The sequence below is a fragment of the Perognathus longimembris genome, chromosome 14 (genome assembly GCF_023159225.1).
Source record: "Perognathus longimembris pacificus isolate PPM17 chromosome 14, ASM2315922v1, whole genome shotgun sequence".
NCBI classification, from domain to species: domain Eukaryota; kingdom Metazoa; phylum Chordata; class Mammalia; order Rodentia; family Heteromyidae; genus Perognathus; species Perognathus longimembris.
In genome coordinates, this window is record NC_063174.1 from 31325266 (window position 1) to 31351415 (window position 26150).

General features: G+C 39.7%; 2 protein-coding genes across 3 annotated transcripts in view; one reads left to right on the forward strand and one right to left on the reverse strand.

The window, feature by feature from the left end:
- Syt16 (synaptotagmin 16) overlaps positions 1-24758 on the forward strand; it is a 225307-nt gene extending 200549 nt beyond the window's left edge. For both annotated transcript variants that reach the window (XM_048362457.1, XM_048362456.1), the window contains exons 5-7: positions 1500-1940; positions 6128-6317; positions 23715-24758. In XM_048362457.1, the coding sequence (XP_048218414.1) occupies positions 1500-1940; positions 6128-6317; positions 23715-24028 (945 nt within the window). In that variant the 3' untranslated portion in view covers positions 24029-24758. The remainder of the gene's footprint in view (positions 1-1499; positions 1941-6127; positions 6318-23714) is intronic.
- On the reverse strand, positions 17726-19199 carry LOC125363317 (DNA polymerase beta-like). The gene is made up of 3 exons (XM_048362458.1): positions 18887-19199; positions 18167-18753; positions 17726-18117 (listed from the first exon to the last, which is right to left on the reverse strand). Exons 1-3 carry the CDS (start codon positions 19070-19072, stop codon positions 17883-17885), a joined length of 1008 nt encoding a protein of 335 aa, XP_048218415.1. The 5' UTR covers positions 19073-19199; the 3' UTR covers positions 17726-17882.
- Positions 24759-26150: the final 1392 nt, after the last annotated feature.

Consider the following 26150-nt stretch of genomic DNA (forward strand, 5'->3'; position numbering starts at 1 on the left):
TTTTTTTTTTAAAGAATGTGTGATTCCATTTGATTGCCTACTTTCGCTTGGACTTGTTGAGAAAGTCCTGCTGGCTGATGTACATTTTGAAGCAACTTATTATAATTTGTGAAGTGTTCTCTGAATTAATGAAGCCCTGTGCTCAATTACATACATAAGCACTGATTAAAAGAGCAAGTCCGTTTTGAGACCTGTCAATTACAGGCAGGAATTATGCCTTGATTTGTAATTTTTTGATGGGGCGGTTCACTATAGTAAATGCAGTTCCTCTCAGTTTCCCCAGTGAGGGCATTTATTAGGGACTACAAGTGAACTGAAGTCCATGGGTGAAAAAAGGGAGGGGAGTATGTTTGGAAGTAGATGTCCCCAGGCCAATGGTGGAAATAGATATGCAATCTGAAGCAGGTATTTTCACACCTATTACAACAGCACAGCATCACTCTATCAGGTAGATATGTATTAATATGAACATTGCAGCTAGAATATACAGAAGCTAGGATTTGTCCAGGGCTCCAAAAGCTAGCTGGTGGTGGGGTTATGATGTCGATCTAGCTATTCTCTTCCCAGTGTTGCTTTTTGCCCAAATAGCTGCTGGCAATACCCTCCTTAATCCTTGCTTCTCAAACTGGTGACCAAAGGCCAACATTCCTCGAAAGCATCTTAGAAACATAGAATCCAGGACCCTTCTCAAACTTAACAAATCATCATCCATGAATGATTCATTTGGGTGCACAGAAAAGTTTGGAAAGCTCAGCTCTAACTTTCTCCCAGAAAGATTGAGAATAAAGCCAGGCAGGCGTCTCACACCTGTAGTCCTAGCTATTCAAGAGACTGAGATCTGAGGGTGGTGGTTCAAAGCCAGCCCAGGCAGGGAAGTCCATGAGACTCTTATCTCCAATTAACCACCAGAAAACTGGAAGTGGTGCTTTGGTTCAAGTGGTAGAGCTCTAGCCATGAGCTGAAGAACGCAGGGACAGTTCAAGCCCCATGACAATCTGCAAAAAATATTTAAAAATAAATGGGAACGTCACCTGTTCATGGTTTTCATTAGGATTTTTGTCTGTAGAAGGTTCTGGTCTGCAGAAAACCGGCCCAGGTGTAACCATTTCTCCTAGGGACTCAAAGAAAAGTCCCTTGTTGTGCAGTTGCATGATTGACTTCATTTTAGACCCAATATCTCAGTTGGTTTCAATGTTGGTGGGCAATTGTGCCTTTTAGGAGGTCATGTGTATGACAACACTTTCCCAAATACAAGAGCTTTATTTATTCACTTCCAAACCCTTTCTGAAGTCTCGCCATATGTCAGCTACTGTGCCCTCCAAGAATTCACAATCTGATGGAGAAAGATCAGTAAGCAGGCCTGCCTAATATAGAAAGTTATGTGCTGGCAGTCAGTCAGAAAGCACAGGTTCTGAAGATGCACCAGGGGGCACTGACTTTCCAGAATGTAATTAGGCATCACCATTTCTATTTCTAATCGTTTTCTCTTCCTGCAACAGGAGCAGGATGGGTCCAATCTTCAAGTACCATCCAAGATCTTGGAGGCCATATCAAAGTGCGGTGACCTCGATGTCATCTTTGAATATAGAGCTGCGACCCAGAAGCTCGCAGTAACCATTGTGAGAGCACAGGGCCTCCCAGATAAGGACCGAAGTGGTGTTAACTCCTGGCAAGTTCACATTGTGCTGCTGCCTAGTAAGAAACAGAGGGGAAGAACAAGCATACAGAGAGGACCCAACCCTGTCTTCAAGGAGAAGGTCACCTTTGCCAAGCTGGAGCCCAGAGATGTGGCTGCCTGTGCTGTCCGCTTCCGCCTCTATGCTGCCCGGAAGATGACCCGAGAGAGAATGATGGGAGAGAAGCTGTTCTATCTCAGCCACTTGCACCAAGAAGGAGAAATGAAAGTGACTTTGGTTCTGGAGCCAAGAAGTAATCTTAATGTGAGTATGTTAAAGGGTGCTGTTAATGATGAGGTATAGTCAAAGACCTGGGGTTGTCACCCCATGATTTAGTATGTTCAGCATGTGAATTCATACGCCTTAGTTTAATTTTCCATTTGGTTCTCCTCATTCTTACAAGCCATGATTTGTACTTCATGGTACAATGAGTCTTTCCTGCCTGTCTTCTTGAGCACTTGATGTATGTTTTCCTTGTCTGGATTTTTTGTTGTTGTTGTTTTGTTTTCTTATACAAGTATTGGGGAGGGGCTGGGAATATGACCTAGTGACAAGAGTGCTCGCCTCATATACATGAAGCCCTGGGTTCGATTCCCTAGCACCACATATATAGAAAATGGCCAGAATTGGCGCTGTGGCTCAAGAGGCAGAGTGCTAGCCTTCAGAAAAAAAAAAAAAAAGAAGAAGCATCCAGGGACAGTGCTCAGGCCCTAAATCCAAGGCCCAGGACTGGCCAAAAAACAAACAAACAAACAAACAAACAAAACCAAAACAAAACAATACAAGTACTGGTGATTGAACTTCAGGCCTGGATACTGTCCTTAGCTTTTTGCTCAAGGTGCTCTACCACTTGAGCTGCTTCTGACTTTTGGTTAATTGGATATAAGAGTTTCAGGGAATTACGTGCCTGGGCTTGCTTTGAACTGTGATCCTCAGATCTTAGCCTCTTGAAGAGCTAGGTTTACAGGTATGATTACAGGTGCCTAACTCACTGTCCACTTTAGAAAATATGACAGCAGTAGTATAGTAGAGGATGTGGAAGAACCTGACAGGTGTTGCATTTTTGAGGTAGTGGAAAAGTAGTCTTACATCTCCCATCCCCAGCACCATGGTGGTGATTCTCAGAAACAGGACTTTCAAGGCAAGGTCCCTGACAATAGGAGCAGCCTACAACAGCAACACTTAACTCCAGCCATTTCTGAGACCTTCCATTAATAGGGTCAGACTTTTCCTATGTGCTTCATTCCTCTACTTGCCTCAGATTTGTTTGTTTGTCTTTATGTATATATGTATTTATTTATTTATGTTTATTTATTGTATGTGGGTTCTGGGGTTGAACTCAGGGACTGGGCACTCTCTTTGAGCTTTTGTGCTCAAGTGGAGTACCATACCATTTGAGCCACAGTTCTATTTTCAGCTTTTTATGGTTAATTGGAGATCAGAATCTTACAGACTTTCCTGTCTGAGCTGGCATCAAACAGTGATGCTAGAAGGCTGAGAGCTGAGGATCTACCTATCCTAAGATAGCTAGGATTACAGAAATGAGCCACCAGCACCCAGCTTTGTCCCCATGTTTTAAAGAGAGGCACCATAGCTATTTTGTCTACAAGATGGGCAACAGTCCCACTATTGCCCTAGGCTTTGTGTCATGTAGTGTGAAGAGCTCCTTTCATCAGGCTACATGCAAAGATGAAGGTATTGCCAAGCAGTTGTCTATTCAAAAGTACTGCAGAGGCCAAGTAGAAACAGAAACAAATCAAGAAATTAAACTCCAACATCCCTAGTGGAGATGGGTACTACTGGGCAAACCCCAGTAGTCAAGGAAAGAGGATACGAGGGGTTGTTGTTTGTGAAGAAGGGATGGCAAGGTGCCACAACACAGAGATCAAGCAATTGTAGGGACAAGACTGGCAGCATGGGGCAGCTGAGAAGTTGAGGAAGTAGCACCTGTAGGCATTGAGTGGAGAGGGGCTTGTCTTGTTTGAGGAAGAACAAAAGAGGCAGAAAGACTGGGGAGGAACAGGAGACTCATCCCACTGAATTCTTAAAGATGCGTCAACATCCTTATGTGAAATCTTGACTTTTGCCTCCCTAAGTCTATCCCAGCTTCCATCTTCCATGCCTTCTCTAGAGACAAGTTCATCCAAATTCTGGTGGCAAGGGCTAAACATTTAGAAGTCATCTGTGACTTCTCTGTTTTTCAGCTGATATCTTTTTTTTTTTTTTGCCAGTCCTGGGCCTTGGACTCAGGCCCTGAGCACTGTCCCTGGCTTCTTCCCGCTCAAGGCTAGCACTCTGCCACTTGAGCCACAGCGCCGCTTCTGGCCATTTTCTGTATATGTGGTGCTGGGGAATCGAACCTAGGGCCTCGTGTATCCGAGGCAGGCACTCTTGCCGCTAGGCTATATCCCCAGCCCTTCAGCTGATATCTTATTGGCTCTGTTTTTAAATATAACCAGTACTTAGTTCTTTACTGGATTACAGAAATTGCCTCCTGATGGTATCCTGCCTTCTCTGCCTTGCATCCAGGTCATGTCTCGCCTATATTCAGTCCCTCTTTTTCTTAAGCTCTGGCAGAAGTATGTCCGAAATCATGGCAGACAGACGCCAAAGAAAATAAAAAAGGTGCTACACTGTAAAGCTTAGGACTAGGAAGACCCAGGTTTCTTACTCCCAGATCCTGGGCTTTGTGGTACAGGCACAGATGGAAGAAAATGAAGGGGCAAGGGTGATAGAACAGTGAAGGTGACATTTCTTCTATCCTTCAGCTGTTGTTGAGCACCATTATATGTCAGACATGAAGCCACATACTTATGGACTGGGTGGTTTATAAGCCACAGTCCCTATGTGCTAGGGTACAGATTCAGAATTTAATGGGCGAGGCAGGCATTGTGCTAGAAGGTGTAATAGCAGAAGAGTCTATAGAAGCACAATGGTGGGGGCGACCCTCCCCCAGAAGGAAGGAAGTAGTTCATCTTCAAAACAGCAGAGCTTTGTAAGTCATATGCCAATCTCACCTAGTCCCATAGTTTAAAGATTGTATTCCATGCAAGTTTCCAGTCTTGAAGAGGTGCCCATGGTTTGATTAGAAGGAAATTGCCTCCATTGGTGTGCAGAATGTTTGATGCCCCCCTTATTGTGATACTGCTGTTTGAATTCAGGGCCTCAGTTGGCTAAGCAGGTACTCTACTACTTGAGCCACTCTGATGAACCCTTTTGGTGTTCATTTTCAAGATAGAGTCTTGTGTTATGCCTAGGCTGGCCTGGACTGTGATTCTATTTGTGCTTCCCTTTGTGGCTGGGATGATAGGTGTGTACCACCATGCCCAGCAATTGGTTGAGGAGTTTCATGAATCATTATGCCAGGTTCACCTAGTACCACCATCCCCTGATTCCTACCCATCAAGTAAGTTAGGATTCCAGACTTGAGCCACTGCATCTGGTGATGCCCTTTATAGCCTTTATTTGCTGACATCCTGATAAGACATTTTAGAAAAATTATTTCAGATAGTAAAAAGAAAGGACTAAGCCACACCCGTTGTACTCATTTGTGGTGGTGGAGATGGTGTGTTAAGGAGACTGGCTAGCTTATCTCACGGTGGCAATGCCAATTCCACCACTCAGTAAGAATCAGCATCCCCCTTCTGGTTTGTTTCCCGCTCGCTCCTTGTGCATAGTGCAGGAGAAGCAGGCCCACGAATAAACGAGAGCGAGCATGGGCTTTCTCCATCACTCACCTGCTGCCTGCAATGTCACTGGAATAAACATGACAGCAAGCATTGGCTCTCTCCAGCACTCACCTGTTGCCTGCTAGGTCATTGAAATACATAGTTTTTTTTCTTTGTGGGCTCTTTTAGGAAAATGGTTTAGAAAGTGCTCATTTTAAATTGATTTCATCAGGAGACAACATTTAGCATCTGGCATTTACCTAATAACCTTGGGAAGGGGAACTTGGGGGCAAATGCTCTGTGCTGATCCATGTCTAGAGGTCATTCCTTTTATTGCAGAGACAAAATGCCTCCTGTTTTGCCACATTCATTAAAAGGGTGCAGAGAACCGAAACAAAACTGGAGCCTGGAGTGGATGGGCTCCATAGAAACACTCCGGCACAAATCACACAGGAGGGAATTTTAGAATGTATGAAATGTGCTATGAGCTCTCCGTGGATCGGAGGAGGTTTGATTTACTTGTAATCACGTCTTTGTCTGATTGTCTTGAGAGAGGAAGTATTGAATGGAGACAGCTCTTGGAATAAATATGTCAGCTAATAATGCCGGGTTCTCACCCATGGCTGTATTCTGCAGTACATTGTCATTCACACCAAGTGCCCATTAGTAATCCTTGGCAGTCATTGAGATTGGGTCACAATTTCACCAAACATAATATCGGCTTTCTCTCTAAGAGAGGAATGTGGCATGGGCCAATGGATTCTTTGTGTTCTTCCCCTGCAGAGTGGAGAGTCTTCGCTAAGCCCATCTGCGGTTTCTCACAGTGATAGTGCTTCATCCACGCAGTCCCTGTCTCATGGAGGGACGCCAGAACTCTTGGTGGGGCTGTCTTACAATGCCACAACGGGCCGATTATCTGTGGAAATGATCAAAGGCAGCCATTTCCGAAACCTCGCTGTCAACCGAGCTCCTGGTAAGTGTGTATGTCTGCTGCCCTAGCGCCAGTCCCTCCAAGGCAAGTTGGAAGCCATGACTACTTTCATCTTAATTCTTTAATTTTTCTAGTAAAAATGGTCTTGGTATGGCTTAGGCAAGTTTTCACAATGCAGTACCTCTGGGGTTCTTAATGGCTTTCTGTTTAATTAGAAGGAAGGTCTCTATGATAGCTACATGCATCTTGACGTGAAATAGACTGACCTGTGTGTCTGTGTCATTTAAGGGAAAATAGTGATGTCACTTCAGAAATACAGTATGTGTGAACAATTAAAATTTGACCATTTGGTCCAGGCCCTCAGTTTGACAATTTGTCTTCCCTCCCTTTGGAGGGAGGTAGATCTGGGATGGAATTTCCAGCTCTAGTGTTGAGCCAGATGTTCATGCTCTCTTCCACATGGGGTTGTTTTGGGGTTTAAATAAAAGGATTTACATAAAGAGTATATCACATTGCCTAACACGTAATGAACACGCAAGAAGTGTTTCATGGTTATGGTGGTAAAGGAATCAGACCTAAGGCAACAAAAGATGATTTCACCAAATGAAATGGTGACCCTAGAAAGAAGAGCTCAAGATAGCCCCTATGGCTGTAAACTAGGGGTCAGGAAGGCACAGTCACATAGCTGCGGACACCAACTACCTCAACAGCCTCTTAGTATAGGTAGTTGGAAACTGAATATTGAATGAAATACTGCTGTTAAAAACTAGCTCAGCAAAAGCTTATCATAAAAAGTGCTTGAAGCAAAAGAGAGATAGTGTTTATTTCACTTCTTTCTTTTGGACTTCATGCAAACACCACTAATCTGAGGGATGTAATTTGTATCTAGAATACTAGTGCAAGACAGTTTGAAACATGCTATTAAGTTCTAGCTTATTATGAATGTGAACGGCCAGAAGTAGCCTGGAAGAGGAAGAGGCCATCCAACCATGGGCCACAAAATCTTATTGAGAGAAGGATGAATACAGTAGTATGGTTGAAAGAATCAATGGCTCTGGTCTCATGTAGCAGAAGCTAGGAAGAGTCAGGTAAGTGAAAGGAAAGGGTCAGCTCTTACAACTGAACTTAAGCTCCTATTTGTTTAATCCCTCACTTTTCTGAAGACCACACTGTCTGTGGGATGCCAGTATTTTATTAGGCAAACTATTAAAGCCATCAATTCAAGTTAGTAAGGAAAATCCCAGCACTTTGAGTAATAGAAGTGACCAAGGCATAACCCATATTCTGTGTCACTGCTCAGAGCCAGCCGAGAGCTTTTTAGAAGGTAGAAATAGGTGAGCCTGTTTGCTAGATGCAGCATTGTTTTTCACAGTAGCCCTGAATTTACTAAGATCTGGACTAACAACTTCCCCTGTAGAGCATTTCCTAGTCTCCTAAGATTTTCCAAGGTCTGAATGATATTGCAGGAAGGAGGCAGCACTTCAGAGAATGATGAAGACAAGGGTTCACATAGGGCCTTTTCAAGTCCAAGGTGCTGGGGGGTAGCAGCCAATGTAGGGGTGAAGTACAGCAGGGTGGTGAGAAGGAGTCATCCCAAGACTGCCAAACGGAAGTGTGAATTCAAGTTCTGCTGTTACCAAAGCCATCAATTTCTAAAACTCTCCTGATCTCACTTTCTTTATCTATTATATGGAGCAGCATGATACATGCCTTGTGGGCAGTGACGATATGCATAAATACTGTGATGTTGAGGTTAGTTCCATTGTGTGTTTCTAAATTTCTATCTAAAAGAAAATATGCTAAAGAAGAAATTCTTGTAACGAATTTTTAGAATTGCAGAAGAAGAAAGCAAATCCCAATTTAGAAGTGAGTTTAATAAGTCAGCGTGGCATCAAGTACATGACTAGCTGTAGATGCAGGGTTGCAATTTAACCAGAACTACTATAACTGACGTGCTGTACTTTTTGCCACCAAAGTTATTAGAAAACAATGCTGCTGTGAGGCTACTAATTCAGCCAGAAGCCCAATAATGAAGACAGAAGTTTTCTTGTATCTGAAATGCTGGTACTTGAGGAAAAGCCAGTTCAATTAGGAGGGGCTGAGAAAGTAGAAAGTTCCTCTGTGGAGCTTCTGAAAGGGACTTGCGGTGCTTTCAAAGGCTTCAAATGTTGACAGTGTTGGGTCTTCATCATGTCTCCCTTCATTATGGTCCTAGCACTGCTTGCTTTGACAGTTATAAGGCAAGCTTAAGATCCATTTTTAGTTTGTATATGGAAGATAACATGAGTTTTGTGAGGTAACTGAGCAGAGTTCAAGGAAAGGGGAGGAGAAGGAAAGAAGATGGGAAGCAGGAGATGAATACATGGGGTATGGGGCACTCAGGGGCACAGTGCTGCCCAAGTTAGGGAGCTGGAGAAAGGGTGGGCATCACAACTAGAGCTCTGCTTCAGAGGCTCCAAAACTGATGTGAGCTAGGTACCCAAAACACTGTGCTTGAGGCTCTCAGATCCTCTAAGAAGCAAGAGATTCTGCCTTTTGTGGAAGGCTATAGTGTTGAAAGTAATGCTATAGACAAGTGTGAAGGAAAACTGACTGAACATGACTACTGAAAACTTCTCCTCACTGAACTGTTGCTAAGGCTTTGAGACAAAAGGCTAAGATTTTAGGAGATTGTTCAGCCTCAGAATATATCATAAAACAATAACAACAAAAGTAACTTTCAACCTGCCAGTTTGACCCAGCCTGATGATTGTTCTGACATTTTAAATAGAGGAGTTGGACAAATAGTAGGTGAAGTTCTTCTTTTATTATTAGGATCTTAGAAGAAACAAGCCACTGACATATGAATCCCACCCTGCATCTCCCTGCCAACTTCGTGGCAAAACCCTTGAAGGAGAAAGCTCAGTGGGGACAAATAGGGACCAATGTTACAGATATGAGCCCTTACCAGCACAAGTGACAGCCAGACTTGCCAGGCTGCACAACCAGACCATCCTACCAAATGGCTAGCACTAGAAAGGCTGATGAGGATGTAGAGGATCGGTTCTTGGTGCATGTGTAAAATGGAACACCACCTGGGGAAAAGGCCTGGTGTGTCTTATACAATTCAACATGCAAAAGAATCAAGCCATTGCATTCTTAGCATGCACAAGAGCATTCATAGCAGTTTTGTTCATTATAAATGCAAATATTCTGATCCATAGAACAGTAAATAAACACATAAAGCTATACTGACTGACATAATGGTATACGATTAGTCAATAAAAAAAGAAAAATTGAATTCAAGTTTTCAACTACATAGATAATGTTTCAAACCTTACTAAATACCTACTGCATGATCGTTTTCGTATGAAGTTCTACAACAAGCAGAACTAATTAGCATTGGGTTAAAAACAGAGGAGTGATCACCTCCAGAATGGTACTGGTGCCAGGACATACTGGATAAGAAGTGAGGCAATGTTCTGGGGTGAGGGAAATGGTCTATATCTTGATTATAGTATGGGATAAAGGAAATTATGTGGTTGTAACTACTTGTTGGATGTTACTAAAGTTTGTGCATTTCATCACATGTGAATTTGGCCTTAAAAACTATACAATATTGACCCATAGTTAATTTAATGCATGCCAAATAATGTTTAGGAATGAATAGCAATGTTATTACTAAAATGGATGGATAGATGCTCAGATATGAGACAACAAACAAAAGTAAAGCTGTAAGTGATGGCTGAGTCTCCATTTCTGTATATTTGGAAATTGCAATTCTAAAATAAGAGGGAAAATAAGCTTGGAGAAAGTCAGCTGGGTCAGATGGATTTAAAAAATAACCTAGAAGGGCTGGGAAAGTGGATCATGAGTTCAAGGATTGCCTAGGCAACATAGCCCTTTCTAGTCTACCTTAAACTACATAGTAAGATGCCTATCTAGGAAAAACAAAACCAACCCAAAAGGTCTGTCTTCCGACTTTGGTTTCATGAAAAAGAAATTCAATTACAATGTAACAGCTTGAGTCTCTTCTTTTCCTAGTCCTGCCACCCTCTTGGCCTCAGCATTTGATGTAATACTCTGAATTTCATTCCTTTCTCTATTAAATGAGATTTACAAGGGAAAGGTAGATGCACATTCTTTTTTTTTTAAGTCAGCTACTCCATCTTCATCTTTGCTGTGCCTAATTCTACAATGTGTTGCTGCATTGTGTACACATTGTATATACACACACATATAATGGTCCTTGTCAAAAGCTATCATTAAGATGTCCCCTCCAGTTAGAAACAGCATAGCCCTTAGCTTCTCAGCATGTGCATGATTAGCCACACGTGATAATTACAGCCCAAATGATAATACTTAACAGCAGCAGCCTATTAACCTTGTTAGGCACTCACAATAGCAGAGAATAGAGGAAAGAAAAACAAAAAAAAGCAAAGCAAGCTGCCTCATGTTTCGTGTGAAGAACAAGTGGGGTGCTAAGAGTACTCTACAAATGGAGTGTAGGGAAAAATGGAAGAAAGGACTCAATAGAAATGAACACATATGCTACATAGGATCTTCTTCAAAAATCTGGATCCAATTTTCAGTTAATTAACTACAGTGTATTAGCAGCCAATGTCCACTCAACATTCAGGCCAGTTTATATGAAGATGTAGATGTGGCACTAACTTATCAAGGGATAAATGATAATATATGACAGTTTTTTATCTGCATCAACTGATTTAATTCTCCCAATGATCAAATTAGAGAGAAAAATCTCAAGAACAATGGAATAAAAGATAGTTATTATAGTATATGAGTTGTGTCTGGTATGTTTAAACACCACAGTGACCTACAGAGGAAGCAGAACAGACTCCTAATGGTAATGGTCAAACCTAGAGGAAAACAGAATGATAACAATATCAACATCTTGAGAGATGAATGTTCAACTTAGCAGCTCCTCCTTCTCTGAGTGAAATAATTACGTTCTACAAAGCTTGAAAGGGCACATCACTGAGTAAACTTCTAAATAATTTAGAAAGAGATAAATTGGAATTAGAAGAAAATAATGGGATGTAAGAAGAAATAATGATCAAAGAAATTAGCAGATATGTACATAAACATAAGCATGCATGGATTGTGTTCAACAAAAACAGGAATGGTAGTAAAAATCACTACTCCTGGGAGGAAAACAGCACAGTGGAAATAAAGTCTAGGCAGATACATGAAGGATTGAAAGAGAAGATGAAAATCAGAGAATTCTGAGGTCTTCATTTGCTTGAAGAGGGCAGAAAGCCAGAGATGGTAGTGCTTACCTGCAATCCCAGCACTTCACAGGTTGGGCTCTCATGAGTTCGGGGCCAGCCTGGGATAAAATTAAAACCTTATTTCAAAAACATAAAAGAGAAACAAATAAGAGGACAGTAGAAACACTCACACGTGGTCAAATTATTATTTTAAAGAATATTTTACTATATTTTTAAATAGTTGTTCTAAGGAGTTGCCATTTAACAAAATAGTTTTGGAAGACAACATATCTTAATCAATGGCACCCCTTTCATTATTCTCACCCATTCTTCTCAAATCATTTTTGACAAAGATGCCAAGACCATTCAATATGTATTTTTTAATTTACTGGGAAAACTTCCTATCATTATGTAAAAGAATGAAGTTGGATCCATATCTGACATTATATACAAAAATTAAGTCAAAATGAATCAAATACCTAAATGTAAGATCTAAAATATTAACCTTTTGGAAGAATACAGAGCAAAATCATCATGACATTGAATTGGGCAATGATGCCCAAGTCCTAGGCAACCAAATAAACAGTAGAGTAACTTGACTTTGTGAAAGCTAAGAAACTTTGCTCATCCAAAGATAACAGGAGTCCCCAGGCAGAGTCCCCAGGCAACCAAAAGATGTGGGAACTCTACACAAATGATCTATCTGAAATATGTTAATTCCCAGAATATGAAATATGTTAATTCCCATATAGAGAAGTTTTTTCTTTTTCCCTTGTCATCATGGGGCTTGAACTCTGGGCCAGGGTACTGCCCCTGAGCTCTTTAGCTCAAGGCTAGCACTCTCCCACTCTACCACTTGAGCCATAGCACCACTTCTGGTTTTCTGGTGGTTAATTGGAGATAAGTGTCTCACAGACTTTCCTGCCTGGGCTGGCTTTGAACCTCAGTCCTCAGATCTCAGCTTCCTGAGTAGCTAGGATTACAGACGTGAGCCACTGGTGCCTGGCTAGAGAAGTTTCTAAACTCAGTAATAACCCCGTAAACAATATGGTTTTGAAATGAGTAAAGAACTTGAATATACATTTCTCCAAAGAAGATACACAGATGGCCACCAGGAATATGAAAATGTGTTCAACTTCACTAGTTATAAGATAAATACAAATTATAATCATGGCAGGATTATGCCTTACAAACATTAGGTTAGCTTCTATTTTAAACCCCATAATGCACTCACTGACTAGTTAGGAGGCTGAGAGCTGAGACTGAGATTCAAAGCCAGCAGGGACAGGAAAGTCCATTAAACTCTTATTTCCAAATAACCAGCAAAAAGCTGGAAGCATAGCTGTAGTTCATATGGTAAAGCACCAGCCCTGAGTTGAAGCCCCAGTATCTGAAACACACACACACACACACACACACACACACACACACACACACACACACACACAGAACAAGTATTAGTGAAAATATTGAGACTTTAAGATTCTTCTCATTGAGAGTGGGAATATAGAAAGGTGCTAAGAAAAACAGCATTGTTATTCTTCAAAAAAAAATCAAATTACCATATGTTGGAGCTATTCCAATTGTGAGTAGCTACTGAAAAAAACTGAAGGGCTCTTGAGCTATTTGTACAACCAGTTCACGGACACACATAAGTCACACTAGTTAACATATGGAAACAACCTAAGTATCTATGAGTGGATTAATGGATAAGCAAAATATTGATTCTGCATACAAAGGTTTATATTCAGCCCTAAAAAAGAAGGAAATTCTGCCATGCTACAATATGTTTAAACCTACAGAATATTAAAATAAACCAATTACAAAAAGATCTTTTGTGACTGTACTTATATGAGGCACTTAAATAGAAAAATCATAAAGAGATTGAGAGTAGGATGATGATTGATTACCAAGGCAGAGGAAAATGGACAGTTAGTGCTTAATGTGGATAGTCTTTGTTTGTACAAGATGAAAAAGAGTTCTAGAGCTGGATGATAGTGATGACTATATGACATTATGAATGTATTTAATTAGACTGAATTGTATACTTTAAGTAGTTAAGATGGTGAGGTTTATGTTAGCTGTATCTTAAATTTTTTTAATTTGGAAAAATACATGGAAGAGATTTTAGAAGATACTGTGAAAGGTTGTGAATAACTCGTATAAGAGTTGGTTGTTCAGAGAGATGCCATCTATGAAGAAAAATTATTCAAAACAACTAGAAGGCTTTATGTATATATATGGGGGGTCATGATCTAACAGAGAATCTCTGTGTTTTCTGTTCAATTTTTTTGTAAACCTAAAAATGCTCCCTAAAAAGTAAAGTCTATTAAAACTAAGAGATTAGAAAAAGAAAAGTGGAGATACTGATTAGTCTTAGAAATCAAGTGTACATGGTAAAAATTTAATCTAACTTTCAAACCAATAGAATGAGTGAGAATAAAAAAAGTATAATCATCCAGTAGAAAACAGATAACATATTTTACTTAAATTAAAAAATTATCATTAAGTAATTGCACACAGGTGTTTCAATTCAACCAGACAACATCTTTTAAAAGCATAGAGAATGCAGAATAACTATTGTTAATCAAAGTAGTAAATATAAATCAAAATGTGTCAATAGTCACAATAAATATAAAGGGACAAAAAATAATCATAAAAGACAGATGTAAGATTAGATAGTGTTGAGGGATGGGATGGTGGTGCACTTCTGTAATCCCAGATAATTGGGAAACAAAGATAGGCAGACCACAGTCCCCGGATTGGCCTGGGAAAAACAGTGTGACTCCATCTGAAAAAGCACCAAAAAGCAAAGGAACTGTGGGCTTGGCTCAACTGTAGGAATGCTCGTTTACCAGACACAAAGCCCTGAGTTCAAGCCTTAGTGCCACAACAGGAAAGGAAAGGATTAGATGATCATTTCTTTTCTCCTTCACATTGTTCCCTGTCCCCTTCCTTCAATACTTCATAGTTTACATTGAGTCTGTCTACCTTTATAATATATAAGGGGAAAATAAAACCACTATTTGCCAACAAATTCAGCTTAGTTTAGGAATGCAAGAACGATTTAGCATTTGGAAAATCTGCTTGTGGAATTCACATATTAACTAATTTATGAGAAAACATGATTATTTCAAAAGATGTGAATAGAAGCCTTTGATAAAAAATGGTTTGTGGGAAAAATTATTATCTCTGTAGATGCAAATAGAATCTTTTGATAAAATGCACCATTCATTCATGATAAAAATAACTCTTAGCAGATGTGTGGGAGACGATGTGTCAATGTAGACTAAGCTAGAATGCTAGAATGCTTTAACAAATAGACCTTGCATTCTCAGTGGTTTCACACAGCTAATGCTCTTCCTATCACAGTCCAGATGGAGTCCTGGGAGTTTCCTCTAAAGCTCTGACTAAGGCCTATAGGCTCTTTCCATTTCCTGAGCCAAAAATAGGGGATTGTTGCCCTGGATGTCAAGAGAGAGCCCGGGGCATTTCTTGCTTGAGTAGCAGTTGTTGAAAGTAGCTGATGGAAGACAGTACTTTGCAAATTCAGAATTCAATCAAATCTACTGGAAGGCCACACCCCTATTTTGCTATTTAATCTGAATTAATTAATGCAGTATTCACCTAGGGAGGTTTAGCAGGCAGCCTTCCTTGCTCAAAGGCTGAAAATCCATCTCTTACTCTTTGGAGGTCTGGAAAGCTATCAGCTTTCAAATTATTTTTAGGTTTGAATTTTTGTATTTCTCTCTTTTTTACTATGTGAATAATTTACTTTTGGATTTATAAAATGATACTAAATATCATAATGAAATCCTTTACCATGTGTGTTACCAAAATTGAATAAATGTATAGAAATATAAAGCTAAGGCCATACTATTAGACAATTGTGTATCCAGACATTCAGCATATGAATAGTCTATCTGTATTGCTTAGAGAATCTATAGACATAAACTTCATAGATCTTTTGGTTTACCCATATTGGACATCAGCTATTGCATTGTCGTTTTCTCTTTTTCCTTTGGTTAGTTCTTTACCAAGCTTACTCCCCACTACATTAAGCCAATAATTCCAAATACATTAAGAATTTCTCCCCCAATCAGTTTTCCTAGAGCAACAAATCATTAGGCATGTGTTCTTCCCTTCTGAGTTACAGCAGATGTCATATTTACCACCGTACAGTGAGGATTATAAATGCATCTCCTCCATCCTATCTTTTGATATCAGTGTCTTCATGAACTGGAATCCAACTTGTAGGCCAGTTCTCATTCTTATTATTTAATGATGGCAGCATTTTAGTCTAGGTGACTATTCCCAGTCAGATTTCACCGGGAAGGTAGAAAATATACTAGGTATATGTGTCAGAAGTTGTTATTATTGAGTTTCACCATTGTAAGATTGAGCAATAGAGATGAGGAAGTTCCAGCTTCATGGGGATTAGCTGTGTGTGCAGAAAAGGCCTGCTTTCCATGAGGATGCTGAGCACTGCAGACCACAATCCTCCAATGTCATGCACTAATGCCAGCACAAGGCTGCAGCTGTAGACAGTTGTGGCTCCTTTTCTTTCTCTTTTCTTCTCTCATGCAAGTACATCTCATTAGTGGAGTCTGAAGAAACTTATTGGAAAGAGGTTTAGGGGAGTAGTTTAAAGATTATGCATTTTTAGTATAGAACAGGTCTTAGAAAGGTTGAAACGGAATTGTGTATCAGTTTACTCATACCTAGCACAGAAGGGAACTTTCTGAACTCTATAGTTCAATGCAGTTTAGTAACTAAAGAAGGAGAAAATAAAAGGATAGAACTGGGAAGAAAACATCCATGCTTTACAGAAAATTGGGTTATCTACGTGTGTGTGTGTGTGTGTGTGTGTGTGTGTGTGTGTGTGTACACATGAGTGCATCCCTGTTCTGGGGCTTGAACTCTGGGCCTAGACACTGTTCTTGAGCTTTCTCACTCAAGGCTATTGTTCTAGCACTTGAGCCATAGATCTACTTCCAGCTTATGGGGGCTTAGAGGTAAGAGAGTGACTTTCCTGGCTGGCCTGGCTTCCAATCACAACCCTCAGATCTCAGTCTATTGAGATGGAGACATGAGCCACCAGCACCTGGCATGATCATCTACATTTAAAGTATTAAAAACAATTTACAAAAAAGTAAAAAAACTGTATTCAAACACAGCAATAATTAGAATATATAGTTTTAGAATATCAGTCTTATAAGAAAAGTTAACTAGGATACCAAAAGAAAGCATCAAAAACAATTGTGGAAGAAAGTATAGGAAAAAATGCTGAAACCTTTTGCAAAACACAGAAAGAAATGAATTGATAGATATACCATGTTCATTAATGTGAATATTTCCAAAAAACTTTTCCCAAATCATTTTCATTTACTAAGTATAATACTAATCAAAATCTCAACTGGATCTTTTTTGTTGTTGTTTGGTTGCTTGATTGGGATTTATTTTTAAAGAATTTGTAGATCTGATTTTAAAATTTTTAGTCAGGAGCCAGTTAAAGAAAGAAATGAATGAAATAAGTGGGATAGGTTTTTTTTATTGTTTATTTTCCATCATTTATTGAAAGGGAACTCACATTTCAGCAGAAAGCATGTTCACATACTTTGTTTTTGAAAACTCTACTTAACATTTGATAACTTTTATGTTTTCCTACTTAGATAAATTTTCTTTTTGAAAGGCAGGACTTTCAAGGTGTTTTTACTTCTATATTGAGGTAAAAGTTACCTCAATGAAAGGCAAGCATTAAATTTGTCTGGAGTTTAAGAGGCCATACTTTCTAAACAAGAGTGACTTTTGCTTAGAGAAGTTCTTTCTAACAAACTGCTACAGATTTCACTGGAGAAATAAACCATACACTTCATCTTCTCTTTAAATTAATGTTTTAATAAACCTCTTTTTGAAATGGAAACTTTATACTTAAGGTGTACAATATGTTTTAATTATTAACAGAACTGGTTAACAGTCATTTTGGGTAAATAGATTATGACTCTGAGGAAAAAAAATAGAAATGATGAAGGTCTTAGTTTGTAAAGAATACTAAACCATCTTCCAGAGGTAAGCCTTTGAAAATACCTTAACTGACCAAGTTATATACAGCAAATGGGTGGAAAGGTAATGGAATCATCTATTTATCATTCATTTCTTATTTCTCTCTACTACTCCCATAGTAAACTATGATCATAAAAACAATGAAATTCAAAGCAAACACATTTACTAAGAAGAACATCATCCAATAGCAATACAAGAAGTTTTATTGACTATAGTACAAGCTAAGTATGGGGACAGAAGCAATCATTTAAACACACCAAAGACCCTTACAAAGCAAAGGTTAAGAAATAAATTAAGACTCCTACTGGGCTGTGCCTGGGAGGAAGAATAGGCCTCATTCACTTCTATCCTTGGGTTCACGGTATTTCCACTGGATATAGTCAAAGATATCTTTCTCACTATCTACTGGCAAGGGTTCTCCAGCAACTCCAGTAACTCCCAAAGGACGGATGGTATATTCATTAATTGTGAAACCCTTTTCTAGGGCATGAGCTCTCATGTTCTTATTGAAAATGTCACTGCCAGTGAAGTAGAGAACACCACAGTAATATTGATCTTTGGGTATCAATCTGATATCAATTCTTTTGTGGGGATATTTCCTTTTCTTTGGGTATCAATCTGATATCAATTCTTCTGTGGGGATATTCCTTTTCATCATTTTTACTGGGAAGCTGACAGACACCCATGAACTTTGTTTCCCCTTTTGACAGAATATCTGTAATAAAATGCATCTTTTGTAACTGTTCCACAACTCGATGTAACAACTTGGGCTGTTTAGTTGACTCTGAGGTGAAGTTTGGGTGGGTCAGAAGAACATGCATGTCACCACTGGACTCTGCACCTCTTCTGAAACTGCCACAGACGGTAGCAATGTATTCAGAATCCACTTTTTTAACCTCATTTAGTACAATATCTTGCATTTGTAACATCTCTTCGCGAGGGATTCTTTTCTCAAAGTCCTCAAAATATTTCAGCCCAATTCGTTGATGATGGTTCAATTTATCTTCATTTTTCCTGGTATCTTCTAATGTTTTAATTCCTTCATCTACAAACTTCCTTGCAGCAGATGAACCAATGCCACTAACTCGAGTCAGGAAATTGATGGATGAACTTGTATCATCCTGCCTAATCTTTTCCAGTTTACGCAATTTTCCAGTTGCTAAAAACTCATCAATCTTTTCTGAAATTTTTGTTCCTACTCCTGGCTTTGAGTTTCTGATTTGTATGTCAGTGGTAAGAGGAGAGGTCATATTTTACATTTGAAGTTGGTGCTGGTACTGTTGCTACTTCTGCTGCTGCTGGTGTAGGCACCATATATTGAGATATGGTACTCTAGACCAATTTCTTAGCTTCTGCTCCACTCTTGATTTTGTGTGGATACTTTACTATAACAGATGCTGCTTTTCTGTACGCATTGTATTTGTGGATGGCCTGGCTCACGTTCTTCTCAAAGTTTGCAAGTTCCATGAGCATGTCGGTGATGTCCTCGTTAAGAGTCTCCTGAGGTGCCTTCCGCTTACTCATGGCGGCCTGTGCCCAAGGCCTCAGCGGTCCAGAACCTGGGACCTGACCACTCTCCCACCCGTGAGAAGGAACCAGGAAGTAGGGAGGAGCCAAGTTGTACCCAGGCTCCGCAGACGCAGTGGTGGCAGAACAATCTGGGATAGGTTTTGAAAAGATGATGAAGGAATTAAGTATAGCAGATATGAAGATACTGTAAAATGCTAATAATTATATTATCAGGATTATGGAAAGACCCACAAGCCTGAACCTTGATATCTGACAGACTGTGTGATACAAGTCAGTTGGGAGAGCTAATTATTATTTAATGAATACTGCTTGTCATATAGAAAAAAAATGGTTAGTTCTTTTTCCTCACTACACAAAAGCTAGATGGATTAAAGATCAAATCAGAAAAACAAATTCCTAAGATTTGTAGAAGAAACTATGGAAGACTGCTAATAATATCAACTGAAAAGAAACACAGTAGATAAACATGATTCCATTTACCCTAGAAATAACTTTAAACAATAGTTGGGTGAGATGGCTTATGCCTGCCATCCTAGCTTTGTGAGGAAGTACAAATAGAGGATCGCAGTCCAGACCATCCTGGACATAAAATGAGACTCCATTAAAAAAATAAATCAACACACAAAAAAGGGTGGTCGAGTGGCTCCAGTGGTAAGGTTCCTGGCTAGCAAGTGTGAGGTCCTGAGTTTAGTCCCCAGTACCAGCCCCCAAAACGGACTATAAGCAAAGCAGAAAGGCAAAATGCAGACAGAGAGAGGATACGTGTAATAAAGAGTTAGCAAGGATTTTGCTTCTAGAATTTGCATAGGGCCAAGCAGTTCATTCTGAGGTATATCCTGGAACAATTCTTGATGTACAACTACAATGTTAAATATCTTTTGACCGTACTGAAGTTTGAACTCAGAGCTTTGTTCTTGTTAGGTAAATGCTTGATTATTGTTGAAACAGTCTCAGTTTGGGCCTGGGCTGGCCAAATCCTCTTATTTATGCTTTCTGCCATAGCTAGAATGACAGACACACACCACAATGCCTAGCTTTTCTGTTGAGATTGGGGCTTCAGGACTTTAAACAAAGCTTGCTTGGAAATGTGATCCTCCCAGTGTTTGCTTCTTCCTGAGTAGTTAGAGCCACTGACTGGTGTCTGGCCTTCATACAGTTGAATATATTTTGGATATCATCATTTATATCTATCCATGTGGTAAGGGCTTAAAATATACCAAACAAACAAACAAAAACACCAAACCCTCAAATTTATAACAAATTTAAATTGCACAAGAAATAAGTTTTAATAAGGGAAAACATAGATGCAGATGAACTATACAGATAGAAGTTGAACATACCATAGAATACTCAATGATCTTTAGTTGTGAAACTTCTTAAAAATTGGACAACACACACACAAAACCAGTAGCAAATAGGAGAAATTGTAACAACCTCAAGTTGAGGTTATTCTTTCTCTTGTATGGCTTGCAAATTTTTTTTTTTTTTTTTGCCTGTCCTGGGCCTTGGACTCAGGGCCTGAGCACTGTCCCTGGCTTCTTTTTGCTCAAGGATAGCACTCTGCCACTTGAGTCACAACGCCACTTCTGGCCATTTTCTGTATATGTGGTGCTGGGGAATTGAACCCAGGGCTTCAAGTATACGAGGCAAGTGCTCTTGCCACTAGGCCATATCCCCAGCCCCATGCTTGCAAAATTTTGTAAATATTAAAAAAGCAAAAGGGAAGGTCGGGTAAATGGTCATATTGCATTTTTTTGCCTTGTATTGCACAGAATCATGGCCTCTCTGACCCTATCTGGAAATTCATCTGTAGCACCATTGGCAGGACCTTATGTTATAAGTGGCAAGATTTGTGGGGTTTCAATGATGAACTACTGAGTACTGTGTTATTGCTTTGGGGGAAATAAAACGTCTTCTGAGTTCCAAGTGACTTAGTTTGTGCTGTGTTAAACTGGGGATTGTATGCCATTATAAGTATTTTGGTACATGTGGCCTCTTCCTTTACCATGAGATGAACAACCAATAAAGCCATTGACAGAACAGTCAAAGGGACCATGAGCCATTCAGCCTTTGGGCAATGGCTTCATGTTAGTAAAGATGCTCTGAAGCTCTGTGAGTTGTCATCAGAAAATAAAATCCTGCTCACTATTATTTTATAGCCACTATTATCAATTTCAAGAGAATTAAGTCAACACCCACTTAAGCTGGATGTACCTGAACTCTTTATCCAGCATTCTTACTGGTACTCTCATCAGAGTCAGCACTGAGCCCCACCCCATAAAAAAACAATGACAGTCAGGTTCCCCAAGTATTCCTTAATAGTAAGATTTCCTGTACATGGCCTCAGCTCTGGACATTAAGAAATGGTCATATTTCCAGTGTTGATGAAAGCTTCCCTATGGAACTGGACAATCTATCACACTTTCCTTCCTTTAGCCAGGACTGGATATTGTTCCTAAAAATTATTTCCCCTCTGTGTCTCCAACATACAATCCAACCTCTGTAACGGTGGTTTGTAGTAACTGGCCTTTCTCAGCTTCAGAAAATGATCTTGTGACAGGAGAAAGCTTGAAACTGCTCTTGATAAAATGAGCATGACTTTGTTTGCAAAATGAACTCAATTCTTCCTGGCATGACAGCAGAACTGCTGGAGCTGGTTGGCGCATGGATTGAACTTCTACAGGAGTGAGTAGCTAGATCGTGGAGGCAAGGCAGGCACACTCCCCCATTGTCAGTTTTCTGACAGCTTTTCCTGTGGAACAGTTTGAAGAGTGGAGAGCCCTGTTTCTGAGACAGAGAAGTGTTTTCACACCTGAAGTGTAATTTCACACCTTGTGTTTCTCAGCAGATAAGTGCATAAAATAACACATCAAACCGGAATAGAAAAAGATCAACATACAAAGAAAACTGCAGGTTGTAATTTGTTTCCTACCTTACAATGCTCTTGGAGAGAACAGAAAATTAGAGAGATCTGGCTTTCTACTTTAAAAAGTTTGGTGGTTAGGTGGGGAAGTGCACTGTAAATACTAATCAACTTCCAGCCTCCAGTGAACAGAACATACAGAATGATGGGGAAATATCTTGACATTTAGGGTGTGTGTGTGTGTATGTGTGTGTGTGTGTTCCTGTACAGAGGCTTAAACTCAAGGCCTTGGAGCTGTCCCTTAGTTTCTTAGCTCAAGGCTGGCACCCTACCATTTGAGCCACATCTCTACTCCTGGCACTTTGGTGGTTAATTGGAGATAAGGGTGTCACAAACATTTCTGCTCAGGCTGGTTTTGAATAATGATTCCCATAATTTAGCCTCCCGAGTATCTAGAATTACAGAAGTGAGCCACCAGCACCTGACACATTTAGATTTTTTTAAAGTATAGTGCACATCTAAGTGAGGACTAAAAAACTTGCGTCTAAACGTTAAAAAATATGAACCAACCGATTTTCATAAAATATAATTGAAGAGACAATTTTCTTTGCAATGATCCATCAGGAATTTTAGCAAAATTAGATTATGTTGCTAAAATGTGGATCTTTTTTCTTTCTATAAATACTAAAAAATATGACAATCACAGTTTTGTGATACAGGGGTTATAAAATGAGTCTGTGAGTTTGAAAACTTAATAAAGGAGAGTTCAGTTGCTTGACAAATCTTGTATATTCCATCCAATAAATATTAAGCAATAGGCCAATTCTGTGCTGACTCTTCAACAGTAATTAAAGCTCTCTCTCTCTCTCTCTCTACTATTGGAGATGGGACAGTCTTTGCTGGTGAGTCAGACAATGTTATAAGGGTAGTAAGTGCTGAAATGAAGTGCTGAAACCAGGTCATCAAAGATTCCTGGAGGAAGGAATGTCCAAACTCAGCAGACTCATTAATAGACGTTATGGGAAAGTGATTATCTGCTGAAGTACCAGGGCTTGGGGAGCATGCACAAGTGGTGACAGGAGAACAAGTAGGAAGGAATACCTGGAATGGCCCAAGGAACATGTAGAAAGTGAGAGCGACCCATGTGAATACAAGCATCCAACTAATTTGATTGTGAAAAAGAAAAGAGAGAAAAATGTTCACGAGTGTCTTGTCTTATAAATAAATTATGGATGAAGACCCACGCATGTCCAAAGACATCATGGTATATAGGCAAATGCAGGTTCTAATAAATGTCAGCAACATGTCAGACTGTGAGCTGCATGAAATGCTAAACTAGCAATCCTCTCTCCTCACTCTTCCCCAGTACGGGGCCTTGAACTCAAGGCTTGCTCACTGTCTCTTCGTTTTTAAATTCAAGGCTAATGCTACAGAAATTGAGCCACAGCTCCACTTCCAGCTTTTTGGTGATCATTTGGAGATGAATCGCACACATTTTCCTACTTGGGCTGATTTTGAACCATTATCCTCAGATATCAGCCTCTAGGATTACAGGCAGGAGCCACTGGCATCTGGCTGTGGTTCCTTCTCTTAAATAGTTCAGGTAAAATGGGTTGGCCCAACAATAAGGACAGAGACCAAGGACACTGATAAGTATGTTGGAAGGAGAAAGTTGCAGCCCATGTGAATAAACAGTACTGCTAAAATAACAAAATAGAAAACATGGATGTTTTCCCTCACCCTCCTCTCTTCTTGTCTTTTTTCTGGCCATAGATACGTATGGAAAACTCTTTCTTCTTAACTCTGTGGGCCAAGAGATGTCTCGTTGCAAGACGTCCATTCGACGTGGTCAGCCCAATCCCGTGTACAAGGAGACCTTTGTTTTCCAGGTGGCCCTCTTCCAGCTTTCTGATGTCACCTTGATGATTTCCATTTACAACAGGCGCGCTATGAAGCGGAAAGAGATGATTGGCTGGGTTGCTCTGGGCCAGAACAGCAGCGGAGAGGAAGAACAGGATCACTGGGAAGAAATGAAGGAAATCAAAGGCCAGCAGATTTGCAGATGGCACACTTTGCTGGAATCCTAAGTGTGCCAACCAGCATTTGTGTGCTGTGTCTACCTGTATCATGGGTATGACTGGCTACTGACTGTCTGTATATCATAGCTGGCTTCTTGGGTTTGGAAATAGAGACCTTCCAAACCCTGGGACATTCTAAATGGGAGCTTTGGGTTTCTCAAGAACCTAATTTGGTTTTTAAATGATACAATTAAAAGGAAAAGGTACACATACAAATGTACAATATGGGAAATGTTACTATAAATTGAGACCACTGACAATGAGATAATTTGTACTAATAGATTATTGAGTTTTGGTTCACAAAGCTTTCCTTGCTGTCTCTGTTTGCTTGGAGCATAACCTGAAATTTTGAGGGAGCTGTTAAATGTTACAGTTTGCAATCACTTAGGTGTATGAGTCAGAGATTTCTGAGTATAATAATATCAGATGTGGATCAGATGCAGAGTCTTGTGGAAAGATGTAAATATAATCTATAGTCCTTTATTTCACATTTTTCTCTTTACCAAACTATTTACCTAAAAGTCTATTTTGCTGTGTGCCAGTGGCTCATACCTGCATACCTCATTAATCAGGAGACTGAGATCTTTTCTTTCTTTCTTAGTTCTTTTTTTTTTAGGTCTGAGACCCATCTGGACTCTTGATAACTGCTTCTTTCATTCATTGGCTAGCGCTCTACCAACTGAGCCACACCTCCAATCCCAAGGGGGCTGAGTTCTGAGGTTGGCAGTCTGAAAAGGCAAGAAAGTCCACAAAACTCTTATCTCCAATTAACTACCAAAAGAACTAGAAGTGGAGCTGTGACTCAAATGGAGAGTGTTAGCCTTGAGCAAAAGAAAAGGGGCAGTGCTAAGACCCTGAGTTCAAAGCCCAGAACCAACAACACACACACACACACACACACACACGAACACGCACATGCACACACAAACCAAGTCAATATTATCAATTTGTGCTTCTGGAATAAATTTGTCTCACCTCTATATTATGGTTTCTATGTGACTTGGTTAGGTGAATCCTTTTGAAACTGGAAAATAGTGTAAATACTACCTTTGTAAGACTTGTATCCTTTTGAGATGTAAGATTTCAATCTTGTAACTTTTAAGATTTTTAAGCTCTTTCTCAAGTAATACTATTTTTAAAGACTGAGAAGAAAACAAAATGACAACATATCCAAGTTAAGGATTTATTAATTTTTTCTGCATCTGATATTCCTTTGGGTTACCCTTTTCTAAAATTGAAAAGATAAGCTCCTGCATACATTTTGAATGTTCTTTCGCATGTAAACCACACCCATTTTGTGTAACCTTTTCTATCAGTCATTAGAGCATAGTATATGGCACACAGTAGGTTTTTAAATAAATTTTGATTTGGTTGACTCTTGGAAATGAGTGTGTGAACACCTGTGAGTGAAGAGATAATGTCCACTCGTAGGGGATGACACTAAGGTTTAAAAATTTTTTTTTTGAGTATTGGAAGTGCTGATTGCTGCTGCTGTCATTTTTCATGGCATTTACAGCAATACTCACACACACACACACACACACACACACACACACACCAGTCACAACTTGCATCCTGGGCATGTGCTATTCATCCAGAACACTGATCTTGTGTGATTATGAGCCTGGAGTTTTACTCATGATGACTTCTACATGCAGTGCATGTTTATTGTCTTGATTCCTAGATCTGAGCTCTTAATTCCAATTATTTTAAATTGGCAGTCATTTTTTTAAAGGAAGGAATAGACATTTAACCCTGTGCCCAGCATTATAGCTTTTCTGAGCAATTACTGAGTAGCTTATTTTTAGCTTTTCTATTTCATTGTTGACTTTTTCCCCCTGTCTGTGGGAAGAGTGATAGTTTAGTGATGGATGTATACAGTCAGAAACACAGAACTCCTCCTTGCTTCTACATTTTGACAGATTGTAAACGTGGGCTGTAACACTTGAAGAACATATTTATTCCTTGCTTAGTGTGATGGTAATCCTGATAAGGCCAGACTGGAGCATAGGATCCCTTTACTATGACTTTAGGGTTTAATCATTGAAAGAATGAGAATCAGAATGTTCACAATAAAGTAACAGCTTCACTTACCTTCAAGGCCCTGGACATTTCATATATAATGCTGTTC

Bases quoted from the DNA above. Each gene is read 5' to 3' on its own strand.
- LOC125363317 (XM_048362458.1), bottom strand. From the start codon at position 19,072: ATGAGTAAGCGGAAGGCACCTCAGGAGACTCTTAACGAGGACATCACC. The intron at 18,754-18,886 runs GTCTAGAGTACC...AGAAACTCAAAG, and splicing joins GAGCAGAAGCTAAGAAATTG to CCAGGAGTAGGAACAAAAAT. The intron at 18,118-18,166 runs ATTGATACCCAA...AATTGATATCAG, and splicing joins CACAGAAGAATTGATATCAG to ATTGATACCCAAAGATCAAT.